Genomic DNA, 16,967 nt, shown 5'->3' on the forward strand with positions numbered 1-16,967 from the left:
CCCATCGCATCCCCAAGTGCATCGAGGTCCTCCACCCTGGCACTGGGACGTCTCTTTAACGTGAAAGAAGAAGGAGAAGAAGAAGAAGAAGAAAAACTGGCTGCACTCGAGCCATTCGAGGCGTGGATCAAAGTATTTTGCACTTTCTTCTTCTTCTTCTCGTCGGAGAATCGGTTTCTCTCGAGAGGTTGAGGAGACCGCGTGTCGCGATCGATCGATCGATAGATCGAAGTAAACGGGATGAGAGAGGAGTACAGCATACTGGTAATGGTCGAACGGTAACAGCTGGTCGTCGATATATTGACAAACTTCGTAAGAAGAGGGAAACAATGGAAAGAGGAAGCGTCTTCACACAGTCTTTGTCAAACGAAATTGCTGGCTTCCTCTCTCTCTCTCTCTCTCTTTTTCCCTCGATTTTCTCCTTCTTCGCATCGAGCCAAACTCCTCCTAGCTCGAACGAATCGAACGAGATGACGATTCCCTTTGCCGGGATGTGGATACGCGAAGTTTAGGGGTAAACCGATATGAGATTGATCCGTGGGGGGAGGTTTCGATCCAGTTCTCGCGTGTAAAATCTCTTTGAAGCCGTGCTTGGTCTGCTAAATTTGCCTTTCGATGCTAAATTTAAATTGGTGATCTCTTGCGTTGCTTCGAGGTTGTTGAGAGAAAAAAAAGAAAGAGAGAGAGAGAAAGCGGTCTCGTTGATTCGCTCCCTGATCATTTCGAAAATGTTTCCCATTCGAAGGCAATTTTGAAGATTAAAGGGAAATATATACGTTCTCGTTATTACGAGGGCAGGGATGGATAGTATTCCAAGATCGTTGACACAGTAAGAAGAGAAATCAATATAGTAAGTAAGTGTATTTTAAGTAATTAGGTTACGTCGAAAGATCATTTATTTCTGAATAACTCCTTTCTAGGATAACTAAATTGATTATATTTAATTACTTCGAGATGGATTTCTCTTTCGACGCGATCGATGATCGATCAATATTAATAAAATAACGCGAAATATAATATAATATAACAAATTGAAGAAAAATGGATTGAATTTCATTTTTAAAATGGGATTAATTCCATCTCTGATACTGGAATACTTATATCTCAATAGATCTCTTTTGAAATCCATGTAGAGAATTACCTTATTTAAAACATCCTCTTGATACCTATTTTTCTCCGAGCTTAGAAAAGGAACATAAGAAGAAAAATAATCATTATATTGTTATCGATTCGCTTTAACGTCATCGTGATCATTTTTAAAACTGGTAAATGTCATTTAAAAGTCGTTAGAGGGTCATCAAAGCTATATTATTGTATCTCAAAGTTTCTTGAAGGTTCTAATACGATCACAAAGTCGCAGAGAAATCGTAAAATTTATTAATTTAATTTAACAGCGATCAAAATTTAACGATAATTAACAGATCATCAGGATTACGATCTAAAAGATGATGGATTATTTGGAAATCAAAATATTATACGTGTTTGATCACACATATAAACCAATTCAACTCTATAAAATTCGTTGCAAAAACAACACGCAAGAATAATTGAGCAACCGTGTTCAACGGAACGACTCTAAACTCGACTCGTAGAAACTTATTACGCAAACAACGTTTTCATCTATTCAAGAAATTGCCCTCATCAGGTGCAGCAAAAAACATTCGACTATTATTCCAACTGTTTTTTTTTTATCTAATGCGCAAGTTTTATAATTATACATCGTGAAACTGAATTTTCAATAAAAGAAAAAAAGAAAAAAAATGCAATGTTAAGAAACGAGTTTGACTGGGTCAAAGTATACGTTTTTATCGTGCGAGAATCGTTCCAAGAAGTCACAGTGTAATTTAATCAATTTAATTAAGTCTTTCAAGACGATCGAGCAGATTTGTTTTACTTTAACCTTTCTATTATGCTCGTTTTTTTTTTTTTTTCATGCCAATCGTGCAAACGATTCATGACTTTTTGATAAGCCCCGTGAAAAACTTGTATTCCTTTTCCCTCTGCTGCTATAAGAAAAATCAAGAAACTTAAAATTCAAATGTTAAAATTTAATGCAAGAAGAAAGTTGGATTAATCTAAAAAGATATATTTGGTTTTCTTTACGAAGCTTTTCAACTTTTAGATTAAGCTCTCCGCTTCAAAGATTTGTACGTCTTCTCTAATTGCGATAATATTTTTTTTTTTTTTTTACTATTTCCGTAATATTTTTCAGATTATTATACTAGATCTCGATGAACACAGCAACATTTTTTTAATTCTTAACAACATTCTCGAACAATTTGTACTTCAAAAGCCTCAAAGATTTTGATGATCTCCCCTAACAATTGTGATTCTTTTTTTCACCTTCTTTTTTCTTTTCATCGCATTAGCGAGAAACGTTAAAACATTATTTTCTAATTACCACCACGAAATATTATTGAAACCGCTCTCTCTACTTCTCCACTTTGGAGACCGGTGGAAGATTTAAAATAACAATGGGCAGAGCGTGGCCATTGCCATCAGATTCTTCGGCGGATATCGTTCCATATCCCTCAACGATGGATTAACGCGTTTCAGGAAGAGAAACGACGACCCGCATACACCGCAACCTCGCGAGGCAGCCGGCCAGGAGAAACTTTAAATCCCTGAGAAGTCGTTCTCGTTCTGCTAATCACCCACTCGCACCCCCTTTTGCCTTCCCTAATCTCGTTCACAGCCCCACGTTTATTCGTTCGACTGTCCGCGTGGTCAAGAGTGTGTAATTAGTCCGTTCTCAACAGACCCAATCTCGTTGTCTAACCTCGGTTGAAGAAAAATTAGAACTATGAAAACCCGTTTCGTATTTCATATTTAGTTATTCTAACGTATTGATTTCGCGTATGGAAGGAAGTAATTGCATAATGAAATTTTCTCTAATACGATGATGATTTCGATTTGTTAAGGAGAAATTATTTTTATTATTAATTATTACACAGGCTTGTCTGATAGCTGTTACTAATTCTCCATCAGTGAAGATATTTTTCGATTATAGACAATCTGTTTTCTATTATTTTAGATTCTCTGTGAAATAATTCGAGATTTATTAATAATCTTCGTTTCGTTGAAAAGTCGATCATCGGTAAGAATCTAAACGAATTCGAATGGCGACTCAGAAAATTCTATTTTCTCCCTGATGTAAATGAATTTTATACAAATTTCACGCGTTGAATCCAATCTAATTCCTTTCCTTCGCGTGCACAATTTTCGCCTGTACAATGCAATTTCGATTACGTTTCACACTACTTTTGAGGTCCAATTAGATCCCTTATACGCTATATTTGCCCATTTATTCGTTCGAGAACCAACGAACGTACGTAAGAGGAGCTTTTTTTTCCCTCCCCTCCGCCAAACGATTAGAAAGGGTACACAACACACGGTGCATACAGCTAAGGGAACTAATTTCGGCCTCGGTTGAATTCACCGCGCAAGAACAATCAAAAAAGTTTGCGCGAAGCCCTGTTTCCCAGCTGGTTTTCGAGTTACAGCTGTTTTTCCTGGCGAATAACACACGTTCACACGCGACTCGTCAGCAAAGTGGCGAGGAGGATGATAATAACGGTTTCACGCCAACGATGAGATTTTCATTGCACGTTTTTTTTTTTACGAATTTTTCGAATAAAAGAAGCGGGCCGAGTTTTAAAACGGTTCCAACTCGCTTCGAAGGTTGAACACAACTCGGGAACATATCTTGGAAGTTGTTGAGTTTCCAAGCATGGATTGGAAGGTATCTAAGTAACTAAATTCCTTTTATATTCCTTCTTTCGATCGGTGGAACGTTTATTTGAATTTCGTTTTGAAAGATATTTTTGATCCGATATATATAAGATCTAAATTTATTTTCTACGGACGATCTAATTTATTTATCGTTTAACGTCGTCCAATATTGTCGAGAAACATCGTCGAACACGTTAGATATTTTAATTTAAGGGAATAGGTTAACGATGAATCGATGTTAGAATTTTCTAATATTTATCTCGAGAAAGAAATTCCAAGTTCAACGCATAAAATCCAGAATTACGTAAACGGTTTCTCCGCATTTCTGCCCGAGAAAATTTGAAAATTTTGAAGGCTTTGAGGTCGTACAAATTGGAGGTATCTCGCTGATTTTAAACAGCGATTAACCGTATATCGTAAACCCTGAAGAGCTCTAAAAATTACAGAGGCGTGGAACGGGTTCTCGCGCCCCATTTTATGCAAACCGCATGCAAAATTTAGGAAAGTCTCCTTCCTTCCCAAAAAATCCTCGTCGACCTTACCTTTCCCAACTTTAAAGTTCCTCCGGGGAAATTTTAGAAATCTTTAACGCGCTATCAGATTAGTTCCAAGCGTCGTGCTGGCTCCATCGTCCCGCTCCCAGAATATAAAAATCCTTGCATCCGCGATTATTTTTAACACTTACAACCTCCATTTTCTTCCCTTCGTCTTTTGATTATTCTCACTCGACCTGGCCTCTTTTAATTATTCCTTCTGTACGCTCTTAATTGTACGCTCCCGAGGAACGTTTTGAAAAAAGAAGAAGAAGAAGAAGAAAAAACTGGAGGAATCGAGATCTCCATTTTTAATTAAAATTAATTAGACACGTAGCCCGATCGGAATTGAGAAAATCCTTGTAAACACGAACGAAATACTTTAATCATTGCAACCAAACTTTCTTCAATTTCACATCAATTTTCTTCACAAATTGATCGACACTTTTATTATAAACGGATGTAAACTCGCGTGAACGATTATTCAATCTTGTTCCCTGTTGCAATCATTTTCGAGAAACGTATCCATTCATATATACACTTATGATTCCATTTCGAATTAACTCTCATCGTGGCACGATTAAATATCGTAATCTCAAGCAACGTGTACGACGATACAATACGTGGAACTATACGACGAACTATCAGGACAAAATAAATAAAACTGTGAATTTTCTTTCGGCGGAATCAAGAGCCGGTTATACCGTACCCGTATATAAAAATATCCTCCCCTCGTCGAAAGAATAACGCGAATCCGCCTAAGAATAACAACGTGTTTCGCGAGTCTGCGGATTGAAATAACCGCACGCCCCGACATTTTCCGCTCCTCGATTATTTACCAAGGTACCAAGGTTTATATATCGTGAGAGACGCCAACGGACGGGCAGCAAAAGTTATTACAACGATTCACGATGCTAGGTCATGCGTGTAATAAGAATTCTCTATTCTATAAAAAATTAAAAAAAAGGCACATACTAATCGAATTCATTGGAACGATGTAAGATAACTGAGACAGAGACAGAGAGAAAGAGAGAGAAAGAGAAAGACAGAGAGACAGAGAAAGAGAGAGTGAGAAAGAGAGAGATAGAGAGAACAAAAAAAGGAAAATAAGTAGAACGTGTCATCGATCCGGTTGGCGAGAACGCGCATTTTTCTCAGAGATCCTTTTGCGATGTCGATAAAAATAATCGCGATGTATAGGGTGTAGCAAACAGAGGAGAGCAAGAAAAAGAATCAGAGGTAGAAAGGAGACAAAACGTCTACGGACAATTGGTAACTGATTACAGTGTCGCAGCCATAGCTCGATGCATCTGCAGGTACCCTCTTCTCATTTCATATTTGCGCGTTTCAGGAGAGAAAGAGAAAAAGAAAAAAAAAAGAAAAAAAAAGAACGAGTCTTGCAATCGAATAGACGATTATTTATTATATAAAGCTCGAACTATTTCATTCTTATCTTTTTCTTTTTTCAGGTATTTAATTTCATTCCCTTTTCTCATTTGTATCATTATCACGTATGCAATTTTTATTCGATCTCTTTTTTTTTTTTTTTTTCATTCATATCCCAACCCCTCTTGTGCTATCGCCGCGCCACTGCGTGCACGTGCGATTATAGTGCTTCCAAAGTGAATTTGTGCTCGAACAAAAGTTGTATATACTCGAAAGGGGGAGGGGTGAGAGGGAGGAAGTGGAGGGAGAGAAACTCCAAGAGTTTTGTCCTCAGTCGATTCAACTTAATATCGACCAATTGAGGTTTGCTCATTCACGTATCCCCGCGAACGAAAACTATGCGCTTCGCGATACGATCAAAATTGTTATTACACGCTCGTTCTCGTACGATACAAATAATCAATCATCATTTGAATCATTTTTATCATTCGTCGTGCGTGAAATAATCTTCGAACGGAGACGGATGTAAGAGAAGAAACGAAAAGTGAACGATCGATCGGATCATCATTCGGATCCCTAAATGTTTAAACGAAATTGGATTAAAAGGATGCAATACAAAAAAATATATCTAACGTGGGAGGATAATCTAATCGACATATTCTCGGAGCATTCAACGTATTTGCCACAAGTACACACGACGAAATCGATATCCATGATGGCCGGATATATCTCGAGGAGTCTTTTCTTTTCTTTTGTTTTTTGTTTTTTTTTTTTTTTTCTTTTAATTCTTCATCGCAACTACATTAACAATCTTCATAAAAAAGACTTACTTCCTAAAAGGGGATGAAATGAAATTCTCTTTAACTACGTGCACTTCACTCAACAACAACACGGTGCTGTCTCTCAAATAAAAGAGCACGCAATGTTCGGTTACTACATAATGTCGAACCGGTGTGTGCTTTAATAAACGAAATTTTTCGAAACGGGGAGAAAGAAAGGGGATCAAGAAGCGGGATAAACATGGTTTTGGAGTCGATGATTGTTAACGATTTCTCGTCGTTCCATCACCGATTCCTCCTTTTCGCGAAGCAGAGAGAAAGAAAGAGAGACAGAGAGAGAGAAAGAGAGAAGAGGAAAGAGAGAACGAGAACTTCATTTGACAGAAAAGACAGACAAATAATGGAGGAAAGAATAGAAATAGTTAAAGAGGAAGAAGAAAAAAAGAAACAGAGAGAGAAAGAGAGAGAGAGACAAAGGCAGAAAAAAGGACCGTGAAAGCAGAAACATCCCATCTTTGTTCTATGTAATTTGCACACACAAACTGGTAACACGCAGGTGTCATACATAATTCGTTTTGAATAGGAGGAATGCTGTGCACGTGTAAATTATACCTGTAGATTCGTTCAGATCGATCGGAGAAAGCCTTGCTCGTGTTTATATACATGGTCGTATCTTCATCGTTCGAATACGTATTCCTTAATGTTCCACGCTATTTAAAAATTTAGAATTTTTCCGTTCCTCCCCATTTCTGAATTATGTAATAATCTTCCAACGATTCACGCGATCTTTACACGGTTCACGATTAAATTAAAAGGATTCCATCTTTGTTTGAAAGCGAACATTCCAAGCGAAACGGAAAGTAATTTACACCGATGGTGCAGTTTTTCAAGGAAACAGAAACACATACAGTTATTTCGAAAAAACTATTTCATTAATTCTCCCGAATTAATTCGAATGAACCTGATCAATTTGAACGAAGCCCACGTGTGCGAGAGAAAGAAACGTCCTTTTTTCTGAGAGACGCGACGATTGTTCGGTTCGCGAGATCAGACAGTTTACACGATATTAAAGAGAGAGAGAGAGAGAGAGGCGAGAGATGAGGGGTTGTCGTCTAACCGGTGGCGAGGGCGCGATCGGTGATTTTCGCGGTTGAAAACTTTATCCCCCAACCGTCTGATCTCGTCAAAGCGCCGCCAATAATTAAAGTCGTTTAATCAACCGTAAAATCGTATCAAAGTGTGCGTACACGGAAGCACGGATGGCGTGACATACGTTCACGGCTCTGTCCCTGTAACGAGCATGTATATCCGCAACAAGGGAGCTCGAACGTGCCCTCTTCCTTACAATTAAGTTAATGAAACGCGATCGGGGTAGGGCGCGCGTAAATACGAAAAAGGAACACCCGCGAGACTGGAATTCGAGGTAAAGTGTATATAACGTGTATAAATATATATATATATATATATATATAGTGTGACAAAAAAAAAGAGGTGAAAGAGAACGGAAGGGGAAAAGAGAACGACGCGAGAAACGGGGGAACTGTGTCATTTCGACATTTAAAATAATCTGGCTGAAGAGAGAGCAGGGCGCTCGGTCGATCAATCGGGTCAAAGGGCGGTGGGGGTTAAGCCGGGGTTATTTACGTAATATCCGAAAGTACGTTTAATCATTTTTGAAAAAAAAAAAAATATACATTATAAGCGAAGACGAGGTTGCATCGAGAAGGTGGTTAATGGAATTCCATGATTCGATCGGGGATTTCCACCCCTCTCTCCCCTCGAATATAATTTAAAGCCGGAAATTCCTTTCTCGAAACCGTCGATTCGTATCGGGAGAAAGTTCAAGCGCCATCCATTCCATTCTCTTCCATTCGACGCGTTAACACAACTCGATTTTCATAACGCGACCAAAAAATCCTTTTCTTTTTTCTCTCGCGTATCCTCCCGAATTTGTGCAAGATCGTTGCGTAGAATCTGTCGTTAATTAATTTCCGGGAATTTCGTGGGACGAAAAATTTCATTGCCACTCGACAAGGACGAACGAGCGCCCTTTCGAAAACGTTTTTTTTTTTTTTTTTTTCACTTTAAACGCCGCACGCTTGGAATAACCGCGAAACACCGTCTTCTCCGAATTAAACCGCGCCCTCCTCTCTCTCTCGTCGAAATTTCAACCTCCTCGACTCGTTACCGGCAACATTGAATACACGTTTCGTCGAGAGCAAGCCTCCTCTCTTTTGGATCGAGCCTCGAGAGCCGGCTGGTCTCGATTCCCTTCCACCTTCCATTCCCCCCGAAAGCGTATATATATATGTATATAAAGCGCGTAACTCGGGTGATTATCGCGACGATGACTTCCTTCGACGATATCTAAAGCGGTTTTCGATATCCGGCGAACCGACCAATCGTCAGGGCGCTCGACGAGACGAGACGCCCCTCGTCTCTGAAATGATTCCCGCGAGGATCGGAGGAGAAGAGCAGAGAAAAAGAGAAAGAGTGAATGTAAAATTAGTATGAATAGTAATAATAATAGTAGAAGATATATATCTGAGTGGTGCAGTGGCTGACGAGCAAGAAGGGGTTTAACGTATCGCTAATTACGTACAAACAGCGTGGATATTGTTTCTCGTGGATCGTGTGAGATTTAAGTCTTTGCTCGCGTCGTGATCGAGAAGAAATCAGAGCAGAACAAAAGGGAGGGAAGAAGTAATCGATAGATACGGAGGGGGGCACACGATCGACGAGAAATCCACATCGCGTGTGGAATTCGGATGCATTGGTTCAGATAAACCAGGATATTAAAAAGCGAAACGATAGATCTCGGGATCAAGGACGCGATCCTGAGAGATCAGGACGCGGTCCTACGATCTTAGGAACCAAGGATCTTGACGAGGGTACCTGAGCCACACATGGGCCGGGCTGCTCGCAACTGCATTGCCGTTTCGCTCGTTAGCAGGGCTTTCCATCTCGTTCGTTGTTCGCACTTTCCTGATTGGTCAGAGACTGATCAGACATAAGATCGGTCGTGCATGATCCGATTGGCGATCATGTCCTAATTTCAACAGCCCTTCAACGTTTGAGATCTCTCTCGCGTACGAGCGATTACCAAAGAAAACTTGTGTCTTACTCTTTTTTTTTTTTTTTTTTCTTTAACAGTATTTTATATACGTACTACCGAGATTGCATCTCGTGATTCCTTTTTTTTTTTTTTCTTTTTCGATTCGTGATTCAACCTTTCGCTTCTTATTAAGTATTGAAAGTATCCGCCATTTTGACCGATTATCCCTTCGTTAAAGGGCAGGTATAGAGCATCGATTCAATGATTTATGCACGATACTTTGATGCACGAAAGGTGGAATCCAACGGTCAATAATAAATCGGGAAGAGGGGGAGAGGAAGAAGAGGAGGAGAAGGAAGAGGATGGATATAGAGAAACAATGAAACTTTCAATTTATTGACCAACATTTCTCTCCTCGATCGAACTTTTTTACGATGTACACACGACGATTCTAATACGGGCTGAAGAAGGTAGAAAGAGGTCAAAGTGTGTAGAAATTTTCCACCTATCTATGCATATCTATTTTAAAAAATGGCTTCATCATTTGTGAAAATAATCTTCAAAACAAATAATCTCAAGAACAAATAGAAAAACTCTATAGAGATGTTTAGGAATTTAAATATTGATGCAGCGCTGTATACATTGTCAACATATATTTTTATTGAATAATTAATTGAGCACGTCTTTGAAACCCTAGTTGTTACGAGTATCTTTTAATTTAAATATTTATGGCTAGCAATAAAAATTATGTGTTATTTCTTTTATCCTTGAAATTATTTAAATTATGTAAATTTAAACAACTGTAAATCTCATTATAAATATAATTTAAGAATACGTATTAATGATTTAACAAATATTTATCATTTTTTTCACAAATATGTATTTACATTATCTCGTCGCATTAAGCTTTACTAATTTCATTCTCGACACTTGCTCCGTAATTTTCTAAATTTGATTGAGAAATATTAGAAACAATTCTAATGCAAATAAATTTTCGTTGATCGATATTTCTTAATAGATCTTAGGAGAAATAACACCAAAAATGAAAATAACGATGAAATTTCTAAAGATTCCCTCGTCACAATTCAATCCTGAAATAATAATAAAAAAAGAAACTTGGCAGTTCAATAATGACGTTCCGACAATATCATCAACGTCTCGTGTTCGAACGAAATTTCACTCCATTCACGATTTTTCACCCACCAAATATCTATCTTGGCTCGGCTGCCAACGATGCGATTAAACATTCGGTTTAACACCGAAGGCAGGTGCATCGATAGTCATCTTACTTTTTCATCGTGGGGAGGGCGCATCACTTTCCAAAACATGCCGATACTTCCCTCGATAAACAGAGTCTCTCGCCTCCCTTGATCGTATCGCGCACCTATCTATCTATTTTCCGATACTTATTCCTTCGTTCTTTCCGAACCGAAACGTGGCGCGAGGAGGGAGGGTTCGATAAAGGGAACGCGATCGAGTTCTCAGAAGAAGATCTTTCCCCTTAAAGAAGAAAATCGAGTAGAGTGGAGAATCGAGGAACGGAAGGGAGAGACGAGGAAGTGTGAGAGCAATCGAAATGAATGGAAAAGAAACTAATGATGATGTAAAAGAAACGAATTAAGAGATTGGTGGTTGCAAGAAAAGGAAAGAAACGAGGAATGCAATGGGAAAAAATAGGGAAGAAGCGAAAGCAAATAGAACGATGAACAAAGGAAAATGGAAGTGCAACAGAAATAACCATAAAGAGGAATATAACGGCGTAACGAAAAGAATAAAAGAAGAAGTGGAAACTTTAACGCAAGAAAACGGAAACAAAAAATGAAGAAACAAAAGAAAATGATGCGAAAATAATCCAAAAAATACGCAAGAGAATAGGGATTTGCAAAGGACGCAACAAAAAGAGATGGAATAACGGAGAAAAAAGGAAAGTGGTACAATCTGGAGAAAAAAAAATATAGAAAAATAGAGATGAACGATTGAGCAAAAATAGAGAGGAGAATAGAGGAGAGAATGGAGAGTGGTAATTCGGCGGAAGGAAAGAAGAAAAAAAATAAAGAAGGTGAACAGTGTGATGGCGCAGAGGAAACAAACGAAACGATAAAAAAGAAAATATAGTGGTTAGGAAACAAGCAACAAAAAAAGAACAGAGAAAACTATAGAGATTGGAGTAAGATTGGAATTGGGAAGAATGATAGAAATGGACAGAAATGGAAAGTTAGTGGAATCGAAAAAAGTGGGAAGGGAAAAGAAATGGGGGGATATAGTCGAGCGGAAAATAAACGAGAGAAGTGGTGGTGTAACGGAAACAAATGGAAGGGTGGAGAAGAAAACGGCGAGGAAGGGAAAAGAGAGAGGGATAGGTCGATTGTTTCGCGAGATCTCTATATCCCTATGGCGCGTAAGATATCGGCAAGTATACGAGAAATCGGAGGTTGAAGGAAATCCAAGACCAAGTGAACAGTGATTTTCAAAACTGCGATCGAATCGGACAAGTGGCCGAAATAACCATTCGCCAAGACGAAGCCTCCTCGACTCGGGCTTAAATTTAGATTGCTTCGATGTGGTCGAGTGTGTATATCGGATTTTTGGATATGCACGCGCTAACGTGGACTTTGATTATCGTAAGAAGGTATAAATGGGAAACAGAGAAAGAGAGAGAGAGAGATAAATATTCTTTTTTAACTTCCAACCATCGAGATTTTATCGTAAACGGATGGGATGGAATTTTCCCTCTGTTCGTGTTTATCATAAATTTATGGAAAAAAGTGTGGATATCGTTAGATTGGTGCTTGAAACAAGACGTAACAAGATGAGGCGTATTATTTTTATTGGAGATTGGATTTTTTGGAAATTTTATTTCGTCCGGAATTCTATTGGCGAAACATTTTTTAACTGCACTTTTTATTTTATCCGTGTTTAAATATTGCTTTTAGATAGATTGCTTTTTTTTAGATTAGGATAAAGGTTGTATTTAATAAATTAATCGTATTTCGTTGTATGCAGTAATTGAAATAATTAATAGGATGGTTAAATGCATAAAATCTAATCAATTAGAATGTTATGTATAATATGGAAATGAAAATTGAGAGAAAATTTTCAAAGCCTGAATTAATTAATATCATTTAAAATTCTATATTAGTAGTAGAATATTAAATTACACATAAATAATAATCTTAAATAATTATTATCGGAAATAATTTAACTTTGTTGAAAGCATAAACAAAATTAAGTTTAAATTTTCATTTTTTATAACACCTCGCATAAATTAAAAATTGTAAAACTGTATAATATAATATATATTACTTATATTTGACAATGAAATTTTTTATGCACGATAAAAAAATATTTAATATAACTATATAACTATCAACATATATCGAACGAAAGTAAGCCAAAATAAAAAAAAGAAAAAAAAAACATATACAGAAATATATACAAAATTATCCAAGAATTTTGCTTAATTTCATATTTTATCGAGCTTAAAAGTTCATCCAAAAATTTTACCCGTTTAAAAACTTACGATCTAATATTCTACTTTATTTATGTCTATTGTTAAATCTCACAAGAAACTAGAGTGTACTGTAAAATGTACTAACAATTTAATCGATATATTTAGCCTATATTTAGTCCTTAGATTTCATTGTGCTCTTTATGACAGAAAATCGTTGTGGCGTGATAAATTTCACATTAAAGTCCCCACACGCAAATCTCGACAAACGTTTAATTAAGGTTAATTTGTAAATCCACCGTCGCCGAGGATACAGGGAATTTATTTTACTTGTGACAACTAATTAGCTACAAACTACGGCACGTTGTAACCCATTCTGATTTATATAACAGGAAATTATAACTTCTCTATGAAACGATTCCAAGTGGAAGGGAAAAGTCTTTTTAAAATTCATCGCGTAATTAGTCGTTGCATCTCAAAACTTTGTTAAAAATACGAGGAATATACAAAGAGTATACGTGGAATAGCTAAAGAAGATGAACAAACGAGCAACTTCCATTTTTATCCCTTCTCATTTTTGTCGAGAATCATATGCAAACATCTTTCGCTTTTATATTTACTCTCCTTTCTAGATTACGTTCATAAATATTGTATATATTTTCCCCAAACTACGAAACATTACGACGTGTTAATACTCTGAAATATCTAATACAAAAATCGAAATTTGAACTTTTGTTGAAAAATTATTGGAATCAAATATTTTAATATACGTTCAAAACTATATAATATTTGAAAGTATAAATACCAAATTACGCACGATTAAACTTCTTCTTCTCAATCTCTCTATTGAATACCAAAAATTATCTTAACGCGACGAATCGTCAAAAACAAGTCAACCTGAATTCAAATTCGACGCGATATCGCGCGGGATCAATCCTTCCATCATTCTACCAACGATCGATAATTTTATCCGATAAGAAACGAACGAGAAACAAAAACAAAAAAAAAAAAAAGAGGGAAAAAGAAAAAAAATACACAACACCACGATAATTAAATTACGTATTCTCGGTCGTTAAAATTCTTCTCCTCGACGAGCTTAATATTCAAAACGAAGAACGGTCGGTGTTTCAGCGCGCGAGCGAATGCCAGCAAAAGGTACACGAAAGAAGAACGAGGGGCAAAGCGTGCGGCATTCGGCGGAATTCCATTAAACAAGTTGGCGTGGATCGGGAAACAGAAGGAACACGCGATGGAAGAATGGAGGAGAGGAGGGAAAGAAAAAGAAAAAGGAAAGGGGAGCGAAGAAAGAGAGAGAAAAAGAGAAAGAGAAAAGAGAAAAAAGAGAGGGAGGGGAAAAAAAAAAAAGGAGTGGTTGGTGAAACGTCAGCTTTCGTTGCCGGTAGGTTTATTATAAACGGCCTCGTTTTCCTCATTTCGCAACACGGTCAAGTGGAGCATCGCGTGGCGAAAAATAATTTGCGCCTTTGCGTCGAGAAAGCTACCGAATCAACCGAATTCTTCGAGAAATTCGAGGGAGCAAAAATGGAAAAGAAAAAAAAAGAAAAAATATATATATATATACAGAGCGTAACTGATAATACGATTGAACAGAAAGTGATTTTAATACGTATAGAAATAAATCGGGAAAAAAGAATAATAATTTTTTTATTTCAAACTTCATTCCCGAGGTTGTTACGTGCAGGAAAGTGGTTAATTATTGATGAATTGAATTATATGTACGGATTATATTGATTGTTATTTTACATGTGAAAAATAAATAACAAGTGTAGAATAATATTTTTCTTCAAATTCTTATTCGCGAGAAAATCAAAATCAAATCAAATATAGGATAATCAAGTGTTCGTATAAATTTGTAAATTTCATTTCCTCGAAATCCAGTCGAAACGAAATGAAAAAATTTTATTTCACGCCTTATTACTTATTTATTTTCGTATAAAATAAATCTTACTATTAATAATCTACCTCGAGAATTCGGTCGAGAATTAGCCACGTTTCTCCCTGCATTTGACAAATCTCGATTTTCCTCGGATATAAAGCTTCGAGATCGAAAAAAAGATATTACCATTTCCTTTCAATTTATTTTTTAGAATCATATAGAATTTCTTCCTTCTCCGTGCGAGGATATGATTTATATGCCCGAATCGTTTGCAAAATCCGGAAAACGAAGGGATATATAAACCGTGGTTCGGTTTGATAGTGTTTTGCAAATTTAAAAAAGGGAGGCGTTGATGAAAAAAGTTTGGCCGATCAACGAACCGCGATACAACTTTTTTAACGAGTCATCGAAGTATCTCACGACCTGCAATATGAATATAATAAAAGTGTTTGGAACACGCTTTAAACTTTTCGATGTAAAATAATCGAAAATTATTACACAATACGTATCGAACAATCAAACTTGACTTAGAAAGGTGGATAATTCGATGGATCGTTGAAATTATTAATTATTTAACGATTCGCGAAATAATATAACATATAAAGAGATCTTGAAAATGATTAATGATAAATGACTTTTCCTTTTTCATGCCTTAGAAAAATTGTTTTAATACATTGACTTTTATAAGAAAAAAACCTATATGAATTTACCCTTTTCTTATTAACTTGGAGTGAATATAAATAATAAAATTGTTCGATAGAATAAAATAAAAAAGAATCTATTCTTTCGAAAGAATACATTCATGTATTGGAAAAAAGCTTAAATGCTAAAATGATTCAATTTGCATCAACTATCGTGAAATATTTGCACCTCCATAACAGTAATTTTCCCCTCCTTATTTTCCCAAATTTATAAAAATCGAGATATTCGAGAGAAAAAAAAAAATCACGAGTAAATCTTAACATGTCGTTAACCCTAATTCAAGAGAGGCAAAGGGATCGATAGTAATGGATCGTTGATGTGCCAGTGACCGGGCAATGTATGAAAGCACGCTACTTCCGGGGGAGAAGAACCGTACGAACCACCACCTTCCTATTCGTCCTCCGAGAATAAAAAGTTCGATGAAAGCCACCGTACGCTTGCTACATTCTTATGCAAGAGTCGTAAAAACGTTAGACTTGTTGCTAGGGTCCCGGTGTAAAAATATCGAAAACAAATAATACACACATTCGAAAGTTGAAAGATGGCCGTAAAGTTTGCGATTTGCACTGCTGTGTGCATTTCTCGGAAATCTATATTATTACTGTCCAGTACTTATATGGCATTACGTGAACACGGAAGAAAACTTGATAATCGCGTTAGATTACCTAACCTAACTCACTTCGTAACTTAACAGACACGTTTGATGATTCATAGTTTACAATTTTTATAGGGAGAATAGTTTTTTTTGAAGTTAGAATTATTTTATTATTATATTTAAGTTAGAATTCTGAATTCTGTTATACGAAGCAATTATTAAAATTTCTTTATATATATATCCGATATGAAAGGCTCGAGAAATAAAACGTGTTCATATACATACACAATTACAGTCGATAAGATTAATCACGACGTTAAAAACAAGATTTCGCGTGAGTGGAATTTGATTCGTGGCGATTATTCAGTAACAGATTTGATTGCTTAGACCAAGGTAGCAAAAGGTTTTCGAGAAATAGCACAAAAGAAAGAATATCCGTGCAGAAGGATATCTGGCCAATTTCAAAAATTAATTTCCGCCCGACCCCAACAGGGAACGTCTCTCTCCTTAATTATAAGATTCTTCGCAGCACCGTTATTCCGTCTTCCAGATTCCATAATTATATCCCTTTCGTACATCAAAATTATCTTTAATCACCATCCGAACAATATTCGACATTTCACCTCGATAAACCATTCTCAAACGATTTACTCGAGGAGAAGAAATAAGATACGAACAAGAAAATTTTATCTCACATTTATTCCTTTTTAATTAGAAATCCCCGTTAATTTAAATTCCCGTTCCTTTTTATTTCGAAATGAGGAGGGGAAAAAAAATAAGAAATAAAAGAAAGAATTAAAACTCCATAATTTCTAACATCAAAAAAAAAAAAAAAAAAAA

At 36.6% G+C, this 16,967-nt stretch overlaps 1 protein-coding gene across 18 annotated transcripts in view; it reads right to left on the reverse strand.

Annotated features, from left to right (window-relative positions):
* Positions 1-16,967, reverse strand: part of LOC102676760 (protein unc-13 homolog B) — a 352,205-nt gene that overhangs the window by 271,528 nt on the left and 63,710 nt on the right. For 13 of the 18 annotated variants that reach the window (XM_031514136.1, XM_031514142.1, XM_031514157.1 and 10 more), the window contains one exon: positions 9,326-9,430. The exons of 3 other annotated variants lie outside the window; for them this stretch is intronic. In XM_031514136.1, coding sequence (XP_031369996.1) covers positions 9,326-9,430 — 105 coding nt within the window. The remainder of the gene's footprint in view (positions 1-9,325; positions 9,431-16,967) is intronic. 2 more of the 18 variants (XM_006608811.2, XM_031514152.1) reach the window with 1 other exon arrangement.

The sequence above is a fragment of the Apis dorsata genome, unplaced genomic scaffold (genome assembly GCF_000469605.1).
Source record: "Apis dorsata unplaced genomic scaffold, Apis dorsata 1.3 scaffold_44, whole genome shotgun sequence".
Lineage (NCBI taxonomy): Eukaryota > Metazoa > Arthropoda > Insecta > Hymenoptera > Apidae > Apis > Apis dorsata.